Source organism: Gobius niger (genome assembly GCF_951799975.1).
Source record: "Gobius niger genome assembly, chromosome: 1".
In the NCBI taxonomy this organism is placed as follows: Eukaryota; Metazoa; Chordata; class Actinopteri; order Gobiiformes; family Gobiidae; genus Gobius; species Gobius niger.
In genome coordinates this window covers 62,013,838-62,040,304 of record NC_136852.1, presented here as the reverse complement: position 1 = coordinate 62,040,304, position 26,467 = coordinate 62,013,838, and the positions used below count along the sequence as shown (strand labels likewise).

General features: G+C 40.4%; 2 protein-coding genes across 3 annotated transcripts; one reads left to right on the top strand and one right to left on the bottom strand.

The window, feature by feature from the left end:
• The first annotated feature begins 746 nt into the window (after positions 1-746).
• Positions 747-2,458, top strand: LOC306962630 (3-oxoacyl-[acyl-carrier-protein] reductase FabG). Of its 2 annotated transcripts, none has more exons than XM_079555832.1 (8): positions 747-844; positions 932-1,102; positions 1,211-1,389; positions 1,516-1,609; positions 1,685-1,754; positions 1,881-1,917; positions 1,998-2,061; positions 2,153-2,458. In XM_079555832.1, the coding sequence occupies exons 1-8, from the start codon at positions 821-823 to the stop codon at positions 2,309-2,311; spliced, it is 798 nt and encodes a 265-aa protein (XP_079411958.1). In that variant the 5' UTR covers positions 747-820; the 3' UTR covers positions 2,312-2,458. The 2 variants fall into 2 exon arrangements, with proteins under 2 accessions (XP_079411958.1, XP_079411959.1); XM_079555833.1 differs by having other exon boundaries at positions 819-839.
• Positions 2,459-4,753: 2,295 nt separating this feature from the next.
• col27a1b (collagen, type XXVII, alpha 1b) lies at positions 4,754-19,572 on the bottom strand (the record flags this gene model as incomplete). The annotated part of the gene is made up of 43 exons (XM_079574764.1): positions 4,754-4,931; positions 5,048-5,266; positions 5,364-5,473; positions 5,536-5,710; positions 5,821-5,886; positions 5,953-5,979; positions 7,331-7,366; positions 7,466-7,519; positions 7,638-7,700; positions 7,880-7,907; positions 7,991-8,098; positions 8,167-8,279; positions 8,638-8,731; positions 9,226-9,279; positions 9,349-9,398; positions 9,633-9,686; positions 9,811-9,864; positions 9,944-10,051; positions 10,575-10,631; positions 10,716-10,823; positions 11,078-11,131; positions 11,294-11,347; positions 11,432-11,485; positions 11,571-11,624; positions 11,798-11,851; positions 11,925-11,969; positions 12,044-12,088; positions 12,220-12,273; positions 12,376-12,429; positions 12,573-12,626; positions 12,714-12,767; positions 12,931-12,984; positions 13,247-13,300; positions 16,175-16,219; positions 16,333-16,386; positions 16,719-16,763; positions 17,208-17,261; positions 17,389-17,433; positions 17,653-17,706; positions 17,782-17,835; positions 18,613-18,666; positions 19,235-19,288; positions 19,489-19,572. The coding sequence occupies 43 exons, from the start codon at positions 19,570-19,572 to the stop codon at positions 4,785-4,787; spliced, it is 2,952 nt and encodes a 983-aa protein (XP_079430890.1). The 3' UTR covers positions 4,754-4,784.
• Between the last annotated feature and the right edge of the window lie 6,895 nt (positions 19,573-26,467).

Here is a 26,467-nt window from a genome sequence, read left to right as displayed (position 1 = left end):
TCACCAATAAAATATAATAAATCTCCTTCAAAATTGTTCACAAGTTTTACCCAGTAAAGCATTTTTAAAGAAGATTCAAGAAAGACTAGGACATTGGTTGCACGTTTTGTGAATCCCATCCAGAAACTGTTTCTCATTTATTTTGGGCCTGTTCAGAAATTCAGAAATTTTGGAAAGACGTATTTTTTATGCAACAATTATAAAATGTATGATGAGCATGTTGCTCTTGGGTTCTTTACAAGTGACTTAATGAGTTCTGACAAGATGTTTATTGTTAACCATTATTTTGGCAAAATATTATATTCATAAGTGTAAATTTGCAAACAAAAACCCTGTATTTTATGTTTTTCAAAAAGAACTTGATATGTATATAAAAAGCGTTGAGCCATGTAGCCTACTAGAACGGCTGCTAAAACTATTGAAATTTGGTCGCAATATATGTCGATTTTTTTAATTATTTATTTGCTGTTAGTTTACCTTCCCCCTGTCAAGTTTTGTGTATTTTGCACAAATTACCTCATATTTATTAAGGAATGCATGTATGCATGTTCAACATTTCAATTAAAAAAATAAATAAATAAAATAAATATATATATATATATATATATATATATATATATATATATATATATATATATATATATATATATATATATATATATATATATTTATATATATATATATATATATATATATATATATATATTCATGGCGATGGTATATGACGTCCATGATAACGTCATCAGAGCACGACATTGTATTGATGTACATAACATCGGGACGGTACAATCGGCATTGGTTTTGTTAAACTTGTATCGACATGGCGTCAGCGGATGCGTGTAAGGCAGGTTCAAATGTTTTTGATTTATGAAAAGCACTCAAAATCTGGTGGAATTATTTTCAAGGAAATAATGTTTGTTTATCTCTTTAGGTGTCTTCTCTAAAGGGAAAGGTGGCTTTGATAACGGGTGCGAGCTCAGGTATTGGAGCTGGCACTAGTATCTTGTTCGCCAAACTTGGAGCTTTGTTGGCTCTGAATGGCCGTGATTTGGAAAACCTAAACAAAGTCGCCCAACAATGTAAAGACTGTGGAGCTGAGGAGGTAGGCTAGAGATGTGGCTTTTACAGAATCAGGGTTTGTATGCCTAAAGCCTAAAGTAAATGGCCAGCAGTAGCAGTGAACTGTCCATTTGTGGTTGAACACTTGCAGCCCTTGCTTGTACATGGAGATTTGACCGACGAGAAGACGGTGACGAAGACTGTGGAGGACACTATTGCCCACTTTGGCCGGTTGGATGTCCTAGTGAATAGTGCAGGGATCCTTGCCATGGGCAGCATCGAGACTACCGACTTAGCTCAATACGACAAGGTCATGAACATCAATGTTAGGTAAAGCCTCACTTGACTCCTTAGTTTATTTAGACATTATGAAAGATGTCTCTCTAAATGTTTAATGCCAATCCTGAGATAAAGACTTGTTTCGTCAGTAAGAAATCTTCTATTTTGTCCTCCTAGATCGGTTTATCACCTTACTCAGCTTTGTGTACCTCATCTCATCAAAAGCAAAGGATCTATCGTCAACGTGTCAAGTGTCAATGGGCAAAGATCAGTGGGTGTCCCAGTGCACACTGCACAAATACATCAATATGTAAACGCAGCTGACCACCTATCCTGTCATTTATAGTTTCCTGGAGTCTTGGCCTACTGTGTATCCAAATCTGCCATTGACCAGTTTACCCGGTGCATAGCACTAGGTGAGTAAAGTTTTTCCATTAGATTTTATTTCACTTCATTGTCTCAGTAGTCTCAGCTTTTGGTAATGCATGTATTATCATTGTTTATTTGATTAAATTAAACATAAATGTTTCTTTTCTGATTAGAGCTTGCATCCAAACAAGTTAGGGTAAATTCGGTATGGTAGGTGCATTCTATAATCAAGATATGTGATTTAACCTCAGATAGACACCATATGTTATATACGTTTTGTCCTCCTCCAGTCCTGGTGTCATAATCACTGAGGTTCATAAGAGAGCAGGACTGGATGAGGAGCAATATGCAAAGGTATCATTTTACAAGTCATTTTCTTCATGTACATAGTTCTACATCAAAGCAAAGATCAACACATCAGTGTCGTGTCTTTTTTTTCTGTCAGTTTTTAGACAAAACTAAGCAAACCCATGCCCTTGGTCGTCCTGGTGAGGTGGATGAAGTGGCCCAAGCCATCGCTTTCCTGGCGTCAGATGCAGCTAGTTTCATCACTGGTGTGAACCTACCAGTTGACGGAGGCCGCCATGCCATGTGTCCGCGTTAAGGCAATGGACGCTAATGAAAACGTGAACAGCACAATGTTTGAAACCATTTGCTTCGATGCCTGATTTATTTGAACTGTGTTGTTAGCATATTATGATCCAGGTGCAAATCCAATAGGAAAGTGGGTATTAAAGCATCTACTCCAACCACCAACAGACAGATCTAATCAAATATTGACATTATAGTAGAATATTTTTGGTATTTGTTACCACTTAACAAGTAACGTTTACTAAATACTGTATTTCACAAGTGCCACTTCAGAATCAATATTGTTAGCAGTAACTTGGAAGTTAGAGGCAGAGGCAGCTCAGTCTCAAGTAAAAGGTGATACATGTACTGGACTATTTTCCTGAGGTGAGTTTAAGCATAATCAAAAATGGTGCTGCACATGAGATCGGCTTGACAGTGATTAAATAATTTTAAGACCTTTTAAGCTGTCTTTTGTTGTTGTTTTTCCCTTGTGGGCCATGGAGTACTGACATTCTGATAAGTACTGTTCTGAGGTACTTTACCACTACTACTACTCAAGTATTGTACAGTGCCTCTCGAAAGTATTCATACATCTTGAACTTTTGCACATTTTGTCATGTTTACAACCCTAAACATGAAGATTTTATTTTGATTTTTTTTCACACACAAGTAACTGAAGTGAAGTGAAAGCAAAATGATACATGATTCTGTTATTTTTCAAAAAATAGAAAACCGAAAAGTGAGGCGTGCATAAGTATTCATACAGGAAACGACTGTATAAGATTTGCATGTAGAGACTGACATTTTAGCCCATTCATCTTTACAAAACAACTCAAGCTCTGTCACATTAGAAGGAGAGCGTTTGTGAACAGCAGTTTTCAGACCTTTCCACAGATTTTCAATAGGATTTAGGTCAGGACTTTGACTGGGCCATTCTAACACATTAATATGTTTTTTTTAAACCATTCCATTGTAGATTTAACTTTGTGTTTAGGGTCATTGTCCTGCTGAAGGTGAATCTCCGCCCCAGCCTCAGTTCTCTTGCTGACTCCAGCAGGTTTTCCTCCAAAATGTCCCTGTATTTGACTCCATCCATCTTCCCAACTATTCTTACAATCTTCCCAGTCCTCGCTGAGGAAAACAGCCCCACAGCATGAAGCTCCCCCCACCATATTTGACACTGGGGATGGTGCACTCAGGACCATGAGCAGTGTCAGGTTTGCTCCATACATAACATTTTGCATTTGGGCCAAAAAGTTCAATTTTTGTCTCATCTGACCAAAGCTCCTTCTTCCACATGAAGCTGTGTCCTCCATATGACTTCTAGCAAACTTCAAACAGGATTTCTTATGGCCTCCTTTCAATAATGGCTTTCTTCTGGCCACTCGTCGATGAAGGCCACATTTGTGTAGATACGACTTATACTGTAGTTGTCCCATGTACAGATTCCCTCAGCTCAGCGGCAGTACTTCACAGCTCCTCTAGAGTTATCTTGGGGCACTTGGTTGCATTGAATGTTATAAAGGCAATTTAATGCACTCAGAAAATGCTGTATGAATACGTATGCACGCCCCACTTTTCAATTTTTTGAAAAATAGCAGAATCATATATCATTTTGCTTTCACTTCACAGTTGTCTGTTGCTTGTGTGTGAATGTTCAGTAAAAAAAAAAAGAAAATCTTTATGTTTAGGGTTGTAAACATGACAAAATGTGCAAAAGTTCAAGGTGTATGAATACTTTCAAGAGGCACTGTAACTTGAGCAACAAGATCATAGTCTTGTTGCTCAAGTTACATATTTGTCATGAAGCCCATTTGTGTTATTCTGTACTTGACACCAATAATCACCAGCCCAAAACGCAAAATATAAAGCTTCAGTTTAATTAATGTGAGGATTAGTACGTTTAAAAGAACGAATACATAGACACCACCAAGCCTTTGTTGTGCTCAAACTGTTTCTGACACACAGTAGGCTTATATCCAGTATGTACACATATGTACACTAACTTTGCAGAACAGGGAAAACGATTCTGAAATTTAATTTGACGGTGAACAGTGGACTCCTTTCATTAGACCAGTGGTTCTCAACTGGTGGGTTGGGACCCAAAAGTGGGTCGTGGAACAGTTTTCAGTGGGTTGCAAGCCTTTCCTACAGAAACATTTAAAAAAAATATATGTAGAGGAAAAATATCCACTTGAGTCGGTTAAAAATGATTGTCATTGGGTTGTTTTTATAATAATGTCAGCTTTTGTGGCTTATTTAATGCTTATTAAACAATTTTTTTGAGGAAAAGACAGCGTTTTACATTATATTTTACAAGTCTTAAGTCGTTTTTGCTTGTCATCCCAGGGTGATTGTGGGTCCCGACACCAAACCAGTTGTGAACCACTGCATTAGAGGACATTAGAGACTTGTAGATGAATCAGTAGTAATCTCTACATCTTCAACAGCATATTCTGTCCATGACAAAGTTGTGATCCTCCTGTGTGTGTGTAGTGTTCACATTAAAGGAAGCACACAGGCCCAACCTCAAGATAAAAGCGTGCACTGGGATCTTGTGCTTCAAGGTTATTCACATCAACAATGGGAAGCCAGTTTGGGTCCGGCATTTGGAAGATAAAGTGTGTCTGGTGCCAGTGACCATCTTTGATCTGAAACATGATAATACAAACATGTACGGACCATTGTTATTCACAAATGTTTTAAGGTTTGTCTAAAGCTGTTCTGTTGTGACTAACAATTGACAAATAATGTGCAAAATACATACCCAACAGTCATCCCTGGGTGTAAGAGGCTCCAGACGATCTCCAGCCTGAATCATTTCCCCAGTCCAAGTTTTGAAACTCACTGTTTGCTTTGAAGGTAGCAGCGAGGGTCCTGTTGCCCACACAGGCATGTTCAGGCAGTGAATTATAATGTGCTGCACAGCCTCAGTGCTCAGGAGGTGGATAAAATTCAGCTGAATATGGCCGATATTCATCTCCAACTATAAAAACATTTTTTTTTACTTGTACTTAAAAATAGAAAATGCTGGATAGTTTGGAAAAAAATATCTGTTTACTGTGTTAACATATGATCCTAACCTTGGATAGTAGGACAGGGTTTAGACAGGTCTGTCCTCCAGCAGAAAGGTTACATGTCACCTCAATGGCATCATCATAACAGCCGAGGTTTGGGTCAATCCAATAAGTTCCTATGAGAGTATTCAATTCATGTTTGCTACAAAAACAGATTCATTGAAAGAAGCTGTTTTACCATCTTTCATATTCTGGTCACAGTTGTGAAGGTCTTTGCATATCCGCAAAGGGTTGCTGTGGCTTCCCACTGGCTGCTTTAGACTCTGAATCAGAAAACTGAGATGGTGCAGAGTCTGGAGAATCTCTGTCCTCTGATCTGACACCAGTCGCTCCGGAGTAGGACTGTAATTATTCTGACAGTCGATGTTATTATCAGTCATTGTAACATGTCATTTACTATCTCTTCATGCAATACTCTTCAGTTAATGAAATAACAAAAAGCCTTGTTCTGTTCCACACCAACCTCTGACTTTAGACCAGCATAGAAGTCCATAATCATTTCTAAAGTGACCCCACGGGCTTCATTGTTCTATAAATTCATAAATAGATTCGGGATGGAGCAGGAGGTGACCACTTGTTAAAAATACAAACTCACCCATGATGGGACATATCTGGGCTGACCCTGAAAGAGAAATGGCTAAAGATTAGGTACTATTAAAGGTAGTAAAAATAATAGAAACTATTTTAAATATTGATTTGTGTCCCCAGATAATAGGTAAACGTTTCAAGTCCAACATTAGTTTTACTGATGATTGTGATATTGATTTATTAGTAATTACAGAAAAGAATTTGGGCCACATGATGTAATGGTTGAATGTGTTGACACATTATGTTTTTGTAGGCAAGACAATTATCCAATCAGAAAGCAAAATGAGCTACATACTTGGGTTGCAAGATCCCGTGGCTGTCATCAGCTTGGAAATGAACAGAAATCTTTGCTCTGGCTTCCACAACTCCCACACCTTTCTCAAAATCAAGTCCCAATTAGTACTAATGATATTTCAGGTTAAGGTATATTTCTATTGATCCCGTAAGGAAATGTGTTCTCTGTATTTAAGCCATCCTTCAATGCCGCTGGGCAACCTGTAGGAACAGTGGGCCAGTAGATGTGGAGTCAGGCTAATGGTCAGAATCACCTGGCTGGAGGATGAAGCTATTGTAGGCTACATGTTTTGAGCAGAAGGAGTACCCAGAGGAAGCCTACGCAGACACAGGGAGAACATGCAAACTCCACACAGGAAGGTCCGGGATCGAACCTTCTAGCTGTGAAGCACGAGCGCTAACCACTGTGCTACCGTGCCACTCAAAAAGAGAATCCACATGAATGCACATCTGTCTGCTAATTCATTCTCGTGCACTCATGAATGAAGGACTTACCGGTGGTCCTGGAGGCCCTTGAGGTCCTGGGCATCCCTAAGAGAGCATTTCAGAAGAAGTGACTGTGTCCTTCATACACTGTATGACATCTACACAGCTTACCACTGGGCCTTGTAGTCCCTGGTGGAAAGAGGGCACAATTTGTTATTTCAAACTCACTATAAATGTTATACCATGACCACTAACACATCACATACAGCGTATTGCACTGTATGGCCCCTTCAACAAATTAATATTGCAAGTGTATTCTCAGCAGGCAGTGAGCTTCCTATAAAACCTCTCAAATCTCATTCTCCCACAGTAAATCCTATTTTAGCTCAGCAGGCTCTTACACAAATGTTGCCGTTTCAGGGGTAAGCTTCTGAATTACAACTAAATATGAACCCCAAAGAAAGCTCTTAAAACCCTCAGTATACGGCCAACATTCCTCACCCTGACAGAAATTCCACTGCTTTTAACTAGGTGTCATTGTGAATGTGAAAACAAACAGCAAAGCACAATGGCAAAGGAACATTTCTGAAGGCAAAAGCAGTTCTTCGTAGTAAATGTGCTCACATTTATGACAGACAGGGATTCATCAAAATAGCAGCACGCACCGTGTCTCCTTGGCTTCCTTTGTCGCCCTGGTGTCCCTGAGGAGAGCAATCGAGACGGGGGTTCAATTCATCAAAACCAAGATCAGAGGTATAATGAATGCCCCTGACTGACCAAATGAGATAGAGGGTACATACAGAGTGACCGTTGGGGCCAGTAATGCCAGTACGGCCAACTGCTCCCGTCATACCCTGTAACATAGTGCCAATGTTAGTGACTGAGACATACACTCGGTATGATAACCCAAAAAAATAGCCAGTCAGAGGGAAAATGCCATTTGGCTGCCCATGGTATATATCTTCACTTTACCTTGGGCCCAGCTGGTCCTTTAGGCCCCTGTATCCCTTGGGGGCCGGTATCTCCACGTGGTCCCTATAAAGAGACAGTTCAATAGTTACTATATGGAAGCAGGGATTTCGATAACAGCTGATGTGGATGAGGCCCCCTTCAGGTACATTTATAGGGCATTTTGAATGAAATCAATCAATGAAGTAGGACATTATATTTAAAAAATGGCATGCCCACCTTAAGTCCAAAATAACCGAGGATACCTGGATACCCTGGTTCACCAGTATCCCCCTGACGCAAAGGGAATATAGAGCAGATGTGCATTAAATTTGTGAAGCATTGTTTTATGTTAGTTATTGTGAATACAAACTTACAGGCTGCCCGTTGGCTCCTTTGGCACCTTGTTTTCCTGGTAACCCCACGCCTCCGGCAGTACCTCTCTTTCCTGTGGCGCCACATTGGCCAGGAAGATGTTGATCACCCTGAGTGGAACAGATTTTGTGTAAGTAACTAAAACTTGAATGTTGAAACAATAACAACTAATCCACACCTCACCTTTAGACCTGTGAGGCCTTGAGAACCAGTAAGTCCCGTGCCACCACTTGAACCTCGTTGTCCAGGGTGACCAGGTAATCCCACCTGCCCATCATCTCCTTGCTCTCCCTAACAAAACATGATATTTTGAAGAGTTAGCATTGACATTTCATGTTGTTAAACTTAAAATAATATATGTTTGGATGAAAGTGATACAGCCTGATAGAATGTATAAAAATGTCTCTAATAGTATTGAAGCACCCTCTGCTGGCAAAAGGAAGAACATAAAGCAGTATAAATGAAGCTAAAAACTGTAGTTGCTGAGCATTGAAATGGTCAGCACCAGTGTGATTGTTTTGAGCTTTAGAGGAACAGTATTATAACTTGGCTAAACCTTTTTTTTCTCTCTCTTTCTCTCTCTCTAAAGCATAAAGTCAACACACTGTATTATGGTGCATGGAGGTGAAGTGTACCTTCATCCCTGTACCTCCCCTTTGGCCGAGAAGTCCAGGTGCTCCCGGTAAACCCTCGAGACCTTCTGTTCCCACAACGCCCAGTTGACCATGAGACCCATTTGAACCCTGAGTAGCAGCAATCACATCAGTTTCCTATTTTACTCAAAATAGGCTATTGTTTAAATGTTAAACTGATCTTACTCGAAGACCTTTGGCTCCAGATGCTCCTCTCATTCCAGTTTTTCCTTTCAGACCCTTTAGCACAATCATTATTATGAACGTGGTAAGTGGTATCTCACAGTAGCTCCGATCCAAAGGAAAATGCCTTGTTACTTTTAATTAGCATCCTTACTTGATCCCCTATTTGTCCTTTCTGTCCATGTTGCCCTCTGGATCCCGGATTGCCCTGAGAGAAAAGATTTGGTTTGTTTTCACTTCACGTCGCATGTAAAGCACAAAATGAAAGTAGATTCATACAGGAATTCCAGGAGATCCAACAGCACCTCTCTCTCCTGCAACACCGACGTAACCCTACGCACATTGTAAAAATTAAAATCAGTACAAGCTGAACCTCATGTAGCTGTGTGATGTTGAAATTGATCACAAATGAATTCACTCACAGCATCACCATGGTCGCCCGGGGGTCCTCGCTCTCCCCTGTTTCCAGCTGGGCCCTGGTAGAAAACAATCAAAGCACGACTCCCTTCAAAAACAAAGTGTAAAACACAGTGGGATCCACTTACTCGGACTCCTTGAGGACCACGGGGGCCTTCAGCTGTACTGTCCTCTCCATCTTCACCCTAATCAAATCAAAGATAAACAAATACAGCCTATTATGAAGAAAAAATCTACATGTGGTGATGTATGCTCTTAGTTGTCCAGGAATTATCCATTGTAGTAGAGACTTTCAAATCAAGTCATTAACTGGACTGACGTTTTGCTTCAAGGCTTCTACTCACTCAAAATTTCAAAATGGGAGAATTTTGCCAAGGATTTAGCAGAAAAAACAAGAAACTTTACAACTCACTTTTTCACCTATTGGACCAGTTGGTCCTCGGGCGCCCTGTGGTCCCATGTGACCCTGTGGAAAAACATGACATTGACATTCAGAGTTCTTATTCTTAAAAACAATCTGAATGTACAATTTGTTTAAATTGTATATCTGTAGGTATGACTACCATTTTCTCACTAATTTACTCACTTACCTCATAACCTTGTATGCCCACAAGCCCTACTTTTCCATTCACTCCCAATGAACCCTGTATTAAAACGGGGAAAATAAATCTTTAATTTAAAGCGGTGATCAGTGATTTAATTGTGAGTGGTATTCAGAATTACCTGTGGCCCAGCGGTCCCCCTGTCTCCCTTCTGTCCACGAACACCCATTGCTCCCTGCTCACCAGCCTGTCCACTCTCTCCTGACTGACCATCGTGCCCCTGGATTCCCTTTAGTTCAGCCAGACCCAATAATATGTGGTTATTTTAAAGTTTCTTAATTTTATTTATTCATTCATTTTAAAGGTGCATTATGCAACTTTTTATGCGGAAAAAAAAAGTTGTTATTTATGCGTATTTTACCTTTCAGCGACCCAGTGGCTGTATGAGTGGTCAGCATGGCGCTTTTGCTTTCCATCACAGTGCTCTCCAGGACGCTCCAGGATCAGTTGCTTTGTAGGTTTTCAGGGGGGTCCATCAGCAGTGAAAACCTTCCAAACAATTGATCCTGGAGCGTCCTAGAGACCACTGTGATGGAAAGTAAAGGTGCCATGTTGACCACTCATACAACCACTGGGTCACTACAAGGTAAAATACGCATAAATATCGACTTCTTTTTTCACATAAAAGGTTGCTTAATACACCTTTAAGAGAAACACATTGAAATATGGTTAAATGCTGTTAAAAGTCAGTTTAGTAGAAAATGGGACCTGTGTTCTGTGACAGGTTAGTCCCGATTTAGAAAACTACAAACCTTCAGTCCTGGCTTTCCTCTCTCACCCATTTTACTACCAGGTTTTCCCTCATGACCCTTTAGAATAACAACAACCTTTACAGTAATTTGGTCAAATCATTTGGAAGGACATACTATTAAGCGTCGGTGATTAAAACTCACTCTTACACCGATCAATCCAGAAGGCCCTGGGAATCCTTCTTTTCCTTTGAGTCCAGTTTCACCGTGGTCTCCCTTTGCCCCATATAATCCAGCACAACCCATTTCACCCTGCAAAGAGAAGAAACAAATAACTATTTTCTGTGTGATTCTGTGAGACCTAGTTTATCTCAGTTAGGAGAGCGATGACACAGAACTCACGCTTGTGAAAGGCCAATAATATATAAAGGTGAAATACATTAATAAAGATTAGAGTTTGGACAAAAATAAAGAGAATATAGTAGTTTGTTGAATTTAGGGATTATGTTGATATAAACATTAAAACGGTGTGCCAAGTGTGACAGAAGTAGACTCTTACAACTTACCTTAAGGCCATCAGGTCCTTTTGATCCATTTTCCCCACCAATGCCCTGCTCCCCCTGTTCAAATGGGCAAAAAACTAATGCAATTTTTTTTGTTCAATGTGTGACAAAACAGTCAAAACAGTTGTTTTCTAAATACAGTGCCCTTGATTACCACAAGTGCATGTATAACTTCAAACAATTCAATGTATACATCCCACAAAAATTGTGTCCACTCACACTTGAGCCAGTCATGCCTTGAGCTCCTGTAAATCCAGTTGGACCAATATAACCCTAAAGACACAGAACATGTTCAGCTTGTCAGATTATATTTGAATGTAGTACTCTTATCTGCAACTATGTGATAAAGCATCATACCATTTCCCCAGGCTCACCAGACAAACCTCTCTCTCCAGTCTTTCCTGGCTCCCCCTGTTAGACGCAGAGTACATCTTCATTGCTAAGTGGTAATGAAAGAGCCAGTGGGAACTGCAGACAGCTGTGTGATCAAACTCACCCTCAGTCCCATCTCCCCAAGAGGCCCAGCTGTCCCTGGTGGTCCTGCTGCCCCCTGCAGTGATCAAGCAGGATATCTAGTAAACAACTATTAAGTCTAAACATAGATATCAATTAAACTGGTAGGTTTTGTAAACACCTCTGCAAGTGGAACGGGATATTTTAGATGTATGACACTTTAGGAATGTGAAAGTTTCACATAACCCAAAAACATGAAATTGTGCTTACTGTGTATCCTGCTGTTCCTTTTGCTCCCGCTGGGCCTGAAAGTCCTTCAACACCCTGAAATGTGAATACGTATTAGCAATAATGGCAAGTTTGTGTGATGGTAAGGACTACAATTACTACAAAGTACAGGATGTCCCATTGGTCCACTTTCACCAGGTTCGCCAGGTTTGCCCTGATAAATGCATAAAAACACATGGCTGTTTCATATGATAGCAGTAGTAATACTCAACTATTTAATAATCTTACCATTTCCCCAGGGAGACCCATTTTTCCTGGGGCACCAACAGAGCCCTGCAAAATACAGTATATACCGCATGTGGTATTTGACTGCAAATAAATCCTCAATTTCATTGTCATAAGACAATACTAGTTGAAATGCAGATGTTCGAATGCATAGATATATTGGATTATCTTGTGCCTACTTTTTCACCCATGGGCCCTTTCTTTCCAACTTCACCCCCAGGTCCCACTGAACCCTAGAAAAACATCAACTTAAAAGTACACATTTGTTTATATAAAAATAATAAAATGTATAAAGTTTATAAAGTTTGTACTGAAATCTTAAGATAGTTTCCTACTATTCTTCCTTTGGGTCCTTCGCAGCCACTGAATCCTTGTGAACCAGGCGGCCCCTGTGACCAAATAAACACTGTCAAAATTGTCCTCACTTCAAGATTGTAGCATTTAGTTTTACTTTTAATGAACGTCACAAGGTACATAAACAAATGTGGTCAATAAATGTGGCACTCTAAACATAGCAGAAGGACAGACTTACAGTATTGCCTTGCAGGCCCGGCTGACCAACGTTCCCCTGAGGGCCCTCATGACCCTGAGGAATACATAATTACCACTGTTGCATCATCTATATATTAGTATAGAGTACAAAAAAAGGCACAAAATGATCAAGACTCTCTACCAATGGCCCTCGGTCTCCTGGTAGCCCTGGAGCACCCATTTCCCCTCGGTGACCCTGAGAGAACAGACATCAGTCGATTTGAAGAAGGGAGCTTACTTTAGTGTTCAGGTCCTAAGTGTGCATCAAGTGTGCAACAACAGCATTGGCAACATTACATTACAATACATAAAGATTGATATGGCCAATCAAGTCTGTTTTAATAAAACATGTAATATACCCTTTCTCCAAAGACACCTGTCTCCCCTCGAGGCCCAATAATACCATGAGATCCCTGTGGTAAAACAGCACTTTTACTTATTTAAAATGTACTTTTTCAAGCTATATTTTTTAAAATAAAAGGCTGGATACCCTCTCGCCAAGTTGCCCAACTTCACCAGTTATCCCACAGTCACCCTACAGCAAGGCAGAAATTACACACAAACAACAAACTTTACTCAAATAAATTTGTCAAATTTGGTTACTGAGAATATGCATGCTATCATAATAAAATCATATTTTGAAGATAATGCAGTATTGCATCATAAAACACTCACCTTGTGTCCATCAGGACCAGTCAGTCCTGGGAATCCTTGCCTCCCAGGTCGGCCCTGAACAGACAGCAATATCAAAAGAGAGATTTCGATATACTGAACTACATAAACTGTGCTATGAGACAACTGTACACTGCGAGAGCCAACACGTATATATCAAACATAAACCTTTACACGTTAGTTGAGCCCAAATGCCTGATTAGATCATATTTACAGTGCAATAGTCGGTGACCCTGTGAAATTGATCATGTTCAGTACTTTGTGTTGACAAACATGACATGCCATCTTACTTCTTGTCCAGTAAGTCCAACTGGACCAATAAGCCCATTGTTGCCCTGTTTGGACCAGATTTACAGAACTGGTGACTCAAAAGCACTGCATTTGTCCACATAAAATATATACTAGGTCCAACCTGCAGTCCAGGAGCTCCTCCTGGACCTGGTAAACCTAGGATGCCTCGTTTGCCCTGTAATACACAATATAGTAAACATTTAACATGGATCTGTAGAAACCCAAATGGAGACATTAGGTTAACATTAGTTACTTTCAAGTTGAACTAACCTTGGGCCCCTGCAGACCATTTAGACCTGGACGACCAATATCACCTGGAAATCCCTATGACAAACATGTGATAGCCTTGTGTGTGCAGTTTTCAGCACACACAAGTGCTGAAAACTGCAATTACACCTACATTGGTTTTGAAATAAATGCCATGCAACATGCTAGATGTGAATTATAAACTGAAATTACCTCTTGTCCAGGTGCACCAGAAAAACCGTCAGGGCCTTTATCACCCGGTGTGCCCTAAGGAAGCCACATGATGTACAATATGTAAAAACATTTCCTAAATGTGAAACTTTTATGAAACAGGTTTGTCATTTCTTCTGTTAGACTTGGTTACATAATAATTGCAATTAAAATAAAAACGGGTAGTGCACCTGTGGTCCAGGTTTTCCAAATGGGCCTTTTGACCCAGGAGAGCCGAGATTACCCTGTAAACACGATGCAGGTTTAATTAGTTTTATTTAACAAGAAAAATTGACTTAAAGGAATAGGCCACTGTTTTTACACACTGACGTAATGTATGTTCTTGTTCTTACCGTAGCTTAGACAAGCTGATTTGTACCTGTCTGGTCTTTGAGCATGCACTAAGTCACGCAAATGTTATCCCTGGCCTATTTCTTTAAACAGAAACATATGTACAAACACAGACTACCTTGTCACCCTGAAATCCAGTTTCTCCGGGCTTTCCAAGTGAGCCAAGATCCCCCTGAAACAAATATGTAGTGGAGTATGTCTAATTAAAATCAGGATCTGTGTAAATTTAATAAAACCCAGCTTAGATACAGTATGCTCACAAACACACACTCAAAATGACTAAAAGAGGAATCACCTTATCACCTTTCATTCCGGTTCGTCCAGAGTTTCCTGTTTCGCCCTCGGAAAAACAAAGGGGCTTTAGATAACTATTAGTGATTCAAAAACAAGACATTTTACACAGTAAAGTACTATCCCTAAGCTAAACTGTCTGTCAGGCAGCAACACATAACAACATACTTTGAGTCCTAATTGTCCTGGTGAGCCCATCCTGCCAACAGAACCAATGTGTCCCTGCCAGCAGAAACAGGCACAATGCAGGTACAGTATATGATTTATTATGGTGCCTTTGTATTGAAACATATGGACTTACTGTAACACCAGGAATCCCAGGAGGGCCAATGGCTCCAACTTCACCCTAGAAATGATAACTTTAAGAGTCTTTGGGTGGTACTGCCACAATATTTTGAATCAGTTTGTAAACAGTGTATTTGTATACTACACACAACAACCTTAAAGGTGCATTATGCAACTTTTTTATGTGGGAAAAAAAGTTGATATTTGTGCATATTTGACCTTGTAGTGACCCAGCAGTTGTATGAGTGGTCAGCATGGCCTTCTTTACTTTCCATCACAGCGGTCTCCAGGACGCTCCAGGATCAACTGTTTGGAAGGTTTTCACTGATGACGGACCCTCTCTCCAGAAAACCTACAAAACAATTAATCCTGGAGCGTTGTAGAGACCACAGTGATTGAAAGTAGAGGCGCCATGCTGACCACTCATACAGCTGCTGGGTCACTACATAATTGCATATTGCATAATGCACCTTTAAGCCTCAGTAACTAACAATGCAGCATGCAGTCTCTCTGTAAGATTTATGAATAAATAAATAACACTATTATTAGAACTTTTATTAGAACGTAAGGCTGCAGAAGCACTAGATGCTACAACTAAAAAAAAGCATATACAGTATTTCATTAATTACGCATGAGTGTGAGCTGAAATGCTGTCATATAAACTTACAGGATTCCCATCAGGACCAGGAACTACACTTATCCCACGGTCACCAGGAAACCCCTAGGTATAAGAGGAGATAACGTTTTTATTGTGTTGAGGAAGATATGCATGTGTCTTAAGTAAACCAATAACAGTATGTCATGAAAACGGTATAGTGTAAGATGAGCATAGTTGCATAGGCACTGTTGTGCCCCACGATAATGAACCACACTGTATTGTAGTCATTAGTAGCCACAAAATAATTATCTGGGTTTGCTTGAACCCTCACGGTAAAGCTGGGAAAATGCCGACAAGGTCCTTCCTTTGACTGCTTTGCATTATTCTTTTATGAAAAGCAGAACAAGAGACATGCTGCAGCCACGAGGCCAGTCACTGAATGTGTTTTTGTCACTGCGCCAAGGTCAAACTATGTCCCACGCATCAAGTTCCACTCATGCCCACAAAGGCACTAGAGTAAGGCCAATGTCAAAGAGCAGAGCTTACATACATGGTTGCTCTTTTTTTTGCTTTAGGGGAGATAAATGGCTGTATGTCTTTGTCATTGTTAGAAGGAAAATGGAAACGACAAGAACACTAAAACACATACTATACTTTACCGGTCTACCCATCGTGCCCTTCTTCCCTTGCACTCCTGGACTTCCCTTAAACAGTTAAAAGGGCATAGTAAAAACACTGAATGATATACTATACTTCACTGTGCTACTGTATTATAGCTGTAAATGCAGCTAACTCACTTTCCTTCAATGATACATACCCTGTCCCCTTCGTCTCCAGGAAAACCAAATAGCCCAGGCATGCCAATGAGGCCCTAAAAAGATGAGGGAAACATCAAAAACAGACATCCAACCTATCCTGCATCCATTCTACTTCAACATAACAGCTCAAAATGTTTATGAAACAGCATGCAAAGTATTCTGTTGTAAAGAAGGTTAAGTGTTGAAGAGGTAAGCCTTGGGGTAAGTGTATATGCCCATGGACTGCATGGTGCTGGCTTCCACGATGTAGTCCAAGGGCACATACGCTCACCTCAGACATCGCTGTAAGACTCCACAGAACCGGCATAGAGCAATGGATTTTTCCAAGAAAATTGACACAATAACAGGCGTATTGTGGTCTTCTTCCTTTCAGAAATTCACTTACTCTGACTCCTTTTGGCCCTGCTTTTCCTACAGGTCCAGGTGAGCCCTATTTTTAAAAGGTAATAAAGAAGAAAACATTTGTTGCAGTGTTGTAGCTTGCAGAGGCACTTACTATATACATTGGTGCTACTCCTTACTCCTTACCGAGGAAGGTAGAGGGGGCTAATGTGCAAATTCTGTTGAGAATTAGCACTAGCTGTAGCTCTTTAAAAATTGAGTTTTGTAAATATATCTGATGGCACTGTTCTTGTCAGATGAAGAAATTTCAATTTCAATGTAAAGTTAATGTAGCTCCAGCTTTTCCTTCATTTGAGTTGTATCTGCAGTTATACCATCGCTTCCCAAAATGAATAGTTTCTTCTTTCAGCATTTTAAAACTACAGGATGTGTGGAATTCGATTTGACTGTGATCTACTGTAGCACTTTTTATTACCAGATGGCATATTTGGTCTGAATACGAACGTGCATCATAACAGTAGATTTACTGCACCTGCCTGCCAGGATAGCCTTTGGCACCAGCACTTCCATCTTCTCCTCGTTCACCCTGTGCATATAAACAAAGTGAAGACATGTTGTTAGTGACTATGACAATACAGACTGCACAAAAATGTACTAAGCATATTTTACTATACATTATAATATATAAAATTAAAATCTACTGTATGACTTACGGGCTTCCCGGGATAACCAAATGGTCCAGAGAGACCTTTCTGTCCCTGATGATAAACACAAAGTAGCTTTTATGACATATTGTATAATGAGCTATTGGTCAGTAAACAAGATCCTATCTTAACCTCAATAATAATGTTTGGCTTGATTTTCTAATTATTTACCTCAACAACAACCTTCACTAAAGTGAGCATTTAGGGATCCGGTTTTCTTGTGTTGCAACAATTTTACAAAGCTATTCCTATGATATTATAGCAGAAAAATACCTTTCTTCCTGAAGTGCCTGGTAATCCATGGGAGGATATGGCACCAGGCTCTCCCTAAACAAGTTAATTTACTATGTGATATATAGATAAAACCAAAAGTTACAATAATAGTTTTATTCTACTGTATACCTTTTGTCCTCTTAATGCCTGGCCAGGGGACAGTCCTGGAAGTCCCTTCTGCCCCTGCAAGATAAAAGTGGTGTAAATGAAAGCAGTTGACAGCAATGACAACAAACCCCAGACGCTTACAGTAAGCCATTCATTCCAGTCACTGGCCAGGCCCAGCTGATATACACTATTTACACAAGCCAACAGTCCATGTCCCTTCAGAGCCTCAGTTTAGCTCCGTGAGCATTGCTGGGGAGAGACTGTGTACATTCTTTCCCCTTTTCAGGCACAATCACGTCAGAATTCAAACATTTAATCACACAAGTGAGAGCAGGAGCAGGGACAAAAACGTCTCCTTAAAAAGTCAGTCCATCAGTCCATCACAACACTGATCTGACTTAGTTAGTTGTTTATGAATCAATGTCAATTAAAGTTTTATTCATGAGGAACATTTTGACTATTTGGAGTAAATGTGACAAACAAGTTACAATGTTGTAGACATAGCACCTGAACATACGTGTTCATAAATAAATCTGTTTGACAATCATGTGGGAACTTTTCAGTTCAAAATGATTAGATAGTGAACATTTTCCCCAATGGCTTCTACGTCAGAAAAGTCTGTTATAGGGTTCTGGGCCAAACTGAATCACTTATTTGTAAACTTGTAGAGATGTGGAACATACCGGTAATAACATTTAACATTACACAACTAAATTGATATTGAACAACAGGGGATGGAGGAGAGGCTATAGAATGTGGATTGTCGATTAAATGACATAGTCTACATAAATGCTACGTTAGACTTAACTACAGTGTATAATGATAGTATTGATAGTCCTGGTTCTCCTATACCTTTGATCCATGAGTTCCAGGGAGTCCCGGTCTTCCATGTGGGCCTGGGGGACCCTAGAAGACAGAGAACCATAACTACAGATACTAAAAACATTTCAGTGCCATTAGCTCCAAGTGGTGCTTAATGTTCAATAAAATTCCCAGATATTCAAAGAAACTCTCTGCTCTTGTTAGAGATGCCGCAATCTCCTGACGTCTCTTGGAATAGTACATTTTCTGTGATAACCGTCATATCATAAACCCTGCACTTTAGAACAAGTATTGGATTTGTCCTTTCTAAATCTATTAGTTTTTTAACACAGTGACCATATAATTGATTAGGTTGTTTTTTGGGGGGGTCACACGCAATTATGCAATAAGGCTGATTTGTAAGTAAATATTGTCTTCCTATTGTATAGCTGTTGTTGTTGTTTTACACATTACCAGTGAAAACTGACGCTAACCAAGAATGCTATGTGCTATACCATCTTAATTAATCTATTCAATGGATTACAGGGATGAAAGAGGAAGCCAGTAAATGTAATTATGAGGTCTAATTGTGTGGTCCAAACTCATTCCCAACTTAATATGTGTATGTACTAATTTGGAGCAGGTAATCTTGAAAGCAAAGATGGACACTCACGATTGGTCCTCTTCTCCCCGGCTTTCCTGGTAACCCTGGACGCCCTTGAAGTCCCTATAGGGAGATTGTGAAATATGTTAACAAAACTCCAGAAGAGAAATATTCCCAGTATACTAAAAGTCTGGTAAATTTCTGACAAAGGCCTGCCAGCTCAAATGCTGGTGGACTTACTAATTTATTGTTAGAGGATTCTTAGCTGTCCCTCTCCTTATTATTTCATCTCAACCGCTTGAGCTCATGAAAGTCTGACTCACTGACAGGGAGGTCTGAGTGTGTTCCAGTCTCAGACATTCACATTCATTACCAGCATAAGCGAGCTTTGAAACAATTTCATACATGGATTAACAAAGCTCTGAAAGGTCACGTCTAATGAGAAGGTCAATCTGAGACGTCTGACTTTGCTGAAAATCTTTAAATTGTTATTTTCCCATGACTCAAGAAGAAAATGATTCCATTCACCACATATTGGAGGGAGGATATAGGCTCACAGTTATTACAACAGTCAAGCTGTAAGAAAGTAACTCACCAGAACTGAGGGCCTTGATCATGTAAATTATACACCCAAAACAATTCCGATTTGTGTCCACTCCGTTACACATTGATCTTCTAAGTGACAGTGCACTGTCCATGGTCCTGAACCAGGGCTGCACAGTTAATTGCAACCCAATCAAAACCACAATAATAATTGTTACAATTTGCAAATTGCAAAAAACTGTAATCATTGTTCAGTCATGTTACCACACTATAAAACCTGCTAACCTTGGAGTTTAGGGCCCGACAAACATGTTCTGAAATACATGTAATTATTGTATTAGTTCATCATCATGTTTCCTCCTTCTTTGAAATGTATTCCTGGATGTATTTAAATTAGGGACAAACGATGGTGAAAGACTGTGGTGGAGTGGAGGGAACAGAGGGAGCTGTGCAGGAGAAACTGACCAGTGCAGGACACCATGCTTTAAAACAGGGACACACCCAGGAGGTGGAGCACTGTTTTAGAAAAGTACTGCCAGGTTTCTTCCGGGTTCTCCGGTTTCCCCTACCTCAGCAAGACCATGCTGGCCAGGTTGGCCCACAATGGTGCCACACTCAGTTGCAGCAGGACTAACCAAACACCTGAACACAATTTCATTGTACAATTGTACAATGACAAATAAAGCACTTAAATTGTGCTCTTGATTTACAACATAAATTGGAGTTCTAGTCATCTTAGTACCTGCAAACTATCAAGGAGAATATGAAAAGTTAAAGATGCATGTTGTTTTTAATGTAACATTCAAATATATAAACCAAAAACACCCTGTGTAGTGAGTGTAGCTTTCACAATTAGACACTCACCGGAGGTCCGGGGTCTCCCTTTAACCCAGGGGGACCCCACAGTGAAAGCAGAATGTGTTCCACATCAAACGTTTGAGAGTCCGGTAGTGAGGTGGGCACAGGGGGTGTGGCTTTGGCATCTTGCCCAACAGCACTGTTTAAAGCCGTTGTAGACAAGTGTTTTTTCAGACGTAGGAAGTTTCCTGCTGCAAATCCAGCTGCTGTAGTCCCTTCTTTCTCCTTTAATGATGTTGAGAACACTAAAAATTCTATAGGTGGGTGTTCTGTCTCTTTCCAGCAGTTGCCACCACTATGCAATGTTTCATGTGATGTCTGATATTTGCACACTGCCACAGTACTTGTGCTTGAATCCCAATGTGTCATTGTTGTATTCATCATTTCTTGGCATTCTTCTGAAACAACTGAAGCATGGGAGCTTTTTGTCATAATAGCAGAAGTATGATCCCTGAATGTCTCAGTAATAAATGGAGTTCTGTGTGTCACAGAAATGTTTAAAGCTGTAGATAAAAGAGGTGGTAACAGAGACTGATATGTGTCAGCTTCTCTGAATTGTCTATTTAAATAATCATTACTGTTTTGTGATGCCTTGGAGGACGGATCGATGTCAAACTGACAAATATCACCCTCAAACAATGGTACGCTACAGTTTATTTTTCCCAATAAGAAAAAGCCTCCTGGGTCCATGGGCTCCATTAGTTTAGAATCTAGATTTGAATATATGATTTTCTGTTCACAAAGTGTGAGTAAAGGAACCTGTGAGCCTTTAATATTCACAGCCACATGATTCCACTGGCCATCATGAACATCGTCGTCAAAACTGACAAAAGTTATTTGGCCCACATAAACTGAAACCACTCCGGGACTCAGCTGAACTCCAAGCTGCAGCCTCCTTTCCTTAGACAAAGATACAAAAAGAAATGCAGTGTTGTTGCGCTGAACAGAGAGGGTGAAGTCCAGTGTCAGATTGTTTACAGTCAAGGGAGCAGGTACAACAGTGCTCAGGGGAACCTGGACGAGAACCACTTGGGTCAGCATCACTCCAGACGTAAAGGGGATGACACCGTTGGCCCAGCTGCCCGAAGATGACCGTCCTGTCCTTCTGACAGAAAACCCAAGCTGCTTTAGGACATCCACACCTTTAAAGAAAACAATACCCAATATGAAACTACAGCACAATATTGACAAAGAAGATATTATAATGTAAATCTGAGCATGCGCTGTCCTATGCACAACAGGCATAAAGGAGAATATGATATTTAATGCATGCCAGAATGTCGCCATACAGTGATGGGAAGGTGGAACAGTTTCTTGTTTAGAACGCATCATGAAATGCTTTTTTGTCATTCACTTAAAATGTATGAAAATCTACATTACCCACCTTGTCCTTCAGTTAATTTTGCAATGCAACTGTAACAAAGCATAGCCCAAAAAAAAGGAATTATCCTGCGGAAAAACAAAAAAAGACAAATATCTGTTCAACAACATGTATTTCTATGAGACAGCAAAGAAATCACATGATGCATTAATGTCATGATTAAACCACTAGTACTTAAAATAGATACACTAATCAATTCTAATATCTAATATGGTTGAATATGTCAATCGATTATTATTATTAGCATTATTAATCAGTTTAATCACACTTTTAAAATGAGATGAATAATGATTAATTGCAGTTGGTTTTAAAGCCCAACTACTTACAGAGAGAGAGAGAAAGAGACAGAGAAAGTGAGTGACTGAGGGAGAGAGAGGGGGAGAGAGAGAATGAAACAGAGAGAGAGAGAGAGAGAGAGAGAGAGAGAGAGAGAGAGAGAGAGAGAGGGAGACTGAGAGAAGGAGACAGAAAGAGTGAGAGGGGTGGAGGGAGAGAGAACGAAACAGAGAGAGAGAAAGAGACAGAGGGAAAGAGAGACAGAGTGAGAGAGAGACAGAGTGAGGGAGAGGGGGGAGAGAGAGAGACTGAGGGAGAGAGAGCGAGAGAGAGACCGTGAGAGAGAGAGAGAGAGAGAGAGAGAGAGAGAGAGTGAGAGAACGAGACAGAGAGAGGGAGTAAGAGAGAGAGAGAGTGAGAGAAAGTGAGTGAGTGAGAAAGAGGGAGTGATGGAGGGAGAGAGAACGAAACAGAGAGGGGGAGAGAGAGAGACTGAGGGAGAGAGAGCGAGAGAGAGACCGTGAGGGAGAGAGTGAGAGAGAGAGAGAGAGAGAGAGAGAGAGAGTGAGAGAACGAGACAGAGAGAGGGAGTAAGAGAGAGAGAGAGTGAGAGAAAGTGAGTGAGAGAGAGGGAGTGATGGAGGGAGAGAGAACGAAACAGAGAGAGAGAAAGAGACAGAGGGAAAGAGAGACAGAGTGAGAGAGAGACAGAGTGAGGGAGAGGGGGGAGAGAGAGAGACTGAAGGAGAGAGAGCGAGAGAGAGACCGTGAGAGAGAGAGTGAGAGAGAGAGAGAGAGAGAGAGTGTGAGAACGAGACAGAGAGAGGGAGTAAGAGAGAGACAGAGAGAGAGTGAGAGAAAGTGAGTGAGAGAGAGGGAGTGATGGAGGGAGAGAGAACGAAACAGAGAGGGGGAGAGAGAGAAAGAGACAGAGGGAGGGAGAGAGAGAGAGAGAGTGGGACAGAGGGGGGAGGGAAAGAGAGAGAGTGACTGAGGGAGAGAAAGAAAGTGAGTGAGAGACAGAGAGAGGAGAGAGTGAGAGAAACTTAATGTGTGAGAGAGAAAATGAGTGAGTGAGTTACTGTGTGAGAAAGTTAGCAATTTCAAAAGTAAACAGCTCCTTCCCTCTTCCCACCTGATTGGACCTGACAGACCGGTTCACAGGACAGCTGGTGTCATTGGTCAAAGTGATGGCACCGGGTTTCTGATAGTTACTGAGATCAGTAAAGGGAGGGACTTTAGATTTTTATTTTTATTTTTTAACTTATTTTACATCAAATTTCAGGCCAAGTCGGTTAATTTGACACAATTTACTAAATTTGCAAAACATTGAAGTTTAAGTAAGACATATTGGCCCTCGGGCGATTATAGGCTAATTGGCGACCACAACGTAGCACTTGTATAACACTAAATAGGGGACGAACTTCGATTACTCTCATACAGTTTTCTATAGGATGCAACATTAAATCCAGTGGGGCATCTGGTCAACCAGCTGAGAAGGAGGCAGGGAAGAGAGGATAGGAAAAATACTGACGCAAAGTGTTTACATTGTAAACATTTAGTTTACAGTAGCCTATGTCAGCTGTAGCACTATCGCAATTTTCTTGTTGAAGCCCATTTAAAGTTTTTGCCCTGTTTGTAGCTGTAGCAAACCAATAAACTTACCCCAAAACCCCGATGCCTTTCTGACTGGGGCACGGGGCATTGTCCGGCTCCATAGCGCTTACTTCATTCTTTTGAAGAGATTCAGGGACATTTTTGCGCAAACGTATTACAACTCGCGCGCACGGAGCATTGATTAATCACTGACCTCTCAAAGGTGAATTAAGAGAAAACAAGCCAAAGCGATTCCACGTCTTCCTTTCTGTTACTTTTCGGAGGTTGTATCCAAATGTAAACTGCTGACAGCTCCACATGTGTATCCGTGTAAAATAAGCTGCATCATACGCAGAAGTTGACAGCCACTCCCGGGGAAATTTCAACAGGATAGCGCAAGGACGGACAGCAGCTGCGTTTGAGGGTGAGTAAAGTATGTGTCGACTTCCCCAAAACTAAGTTTATTGTAGGCTGAGTAGAATTACAGCTTGGTAACTCCACTCTATGTCGCCCTCAGTTGACATCCGGGAAAAATGAAAGTGAGTGTCGCCTATACGAGATGAAGATTGAAATGAGCGATCTGAGACAACAGCCTAGTTATTAAAATATCATTAAACTTTATCATTAAAATATCTTGATTCATGCATATGACCCACAATATTTCACTCATAGATCTGTCTTTTATGTAGTTTAAACAAATAGGCTTACTGGAATAAAGCAGAATAAACACATTTTTGACATGGCCTATATACGTAGTAAACTCTGTGCCTCCATACACTGCTCAATGGCAGAATAAAACATAGGCCAATGAAAGTGACCAGAAAGACACCATGAAGGGGGAAAATAAAAACAGTAAACATTCAAACTGTTTTTGTTTCGTGTCACAATCCCAAATAAACTTCACTCAAATATTTAGGATGTACAGTATTTAGGAAAAACAGACTTTCTACTGTGTGACATAATGAATTTCCTTCTACTCGGCTCAGTGCAAAGTCCAAGACTGACTGATTTGTCTACATTACATACATTATACAGACTACTAATTTGAATTTCAGCCAGTTTAAATGCAAAATATCAACCAACATCATCATTAACCCTCTTATTGCATCTTACGCACAGTAGAGCAACTGATTTCTCCATCATTCAGACTAGATATTAGATCATTTACAATATCACAATAAAGAGAAAGGAAATCAAGTACAAGTAGAAAGTAGTCATCTGGTTACTTTAGTTTGAGTATAATGTGTTGTGTTTTGGTTGTGATGACACAGGTAAATCTAGACAAGCTTTATCTTAATAACATGTCCTCGCTGTCCACTCTGTCCTCAGCACATCAGGACAGGGCTGCACTGGTGCCGGTGATGCAGCTCTGCATTTTGTGTCTGTTTTGAAATCCCTGCTGCCAGGGAATATTCTCACTGACCTGCCTCAGCCAAACGGCTTTGACAGTTTTTGTGGAGGGAGTCGCATAGAGCCCCAATTCAGCCGCCTGCAACCGGATCCCCTCCTCCTACTGCCGAGCCCCTTCACAGAGAGTTTGGGTCAGAAGAAAGAGCACTTCCCCTTGTTACCTATGTGAGCTATGTCGGAAGTAAGCTTTTGTGACCACAATTTCAGTTCTGGGACAAGAAAGCTAGTGTGCTGTTCTGAGGAAGACTGCTGCCTCTGGGGTCGGGTTTCACAGCACTCAAATGTCCTCATGTAGAGCGCAGTGGGTGCCAGATGGGTCTTTACCAAGATGCCAAGGTGGTCAAAGTGAGGAGAAGAAGTTGTTCAGTTTAGCTCTGTAGAGAAATGCCATGCTGTTGACATGAATGATTGTAGCCTGATATCACTTTATTTCAATGATCTAATGTGGCTACATGGCTAATGTCTAGACTCAGACAGCAAAGACCACTTGCAGTTTAAAAGAGATAGTAACTATGTAAAGCAAGCAGCCAACACGTCTTATGGGACTAAACATGACAACAACTGACAACATCAACAAAATAACTATTCAAGGAGTTGATGCTATTTCTATAGAAATACAATCAGTTATGCCACATACATAGCTTCTAGATTATGCGACTGTATAGATTGATATAGTAGATAGCCTCACAAAGGTTCTTTAACCACTGTGGCCAGGGGAAGTTATGTAATTGTTATGTAAGATACGGTTCCATGGGGCAAATAAAAGCATGGCTTTGTGGTCTTATGTACGCTATCATTATCCATTCATGTAGAAAGGAAAAGTACTTCACCCAAAGGAGGCTAGTAACCATTTGTACAAAATCTATTTCTTTATTGAAGGACGACGTCATAGAAATATATTAACAGTTGACATGTTAACTGTGACTGAAGAAGAAGAAGTAAAGAAGGCTCTTCAATTTATTTTTTATTTTTTTAACCCACTGAACATCTGTTCTTCAAGTCCCGCTGTGACCATTGTCAGGAGTGAGGGGACAATATGGCTGTTTTCTCTCCACATCAGTGGAGACTAATAACATCCAGACTGAAACCCTGGCATCACATTAGATATTAGGGCTTCAGGAAATCGGAGGCCTTTACTGCAAAAATGAATAGACCATATAAGTCATCTTCACTTTGTTACTCATTACAGACTTTTATTTATATTCTGATGGGATTTGGCGGTACAAAAAACAATAAAA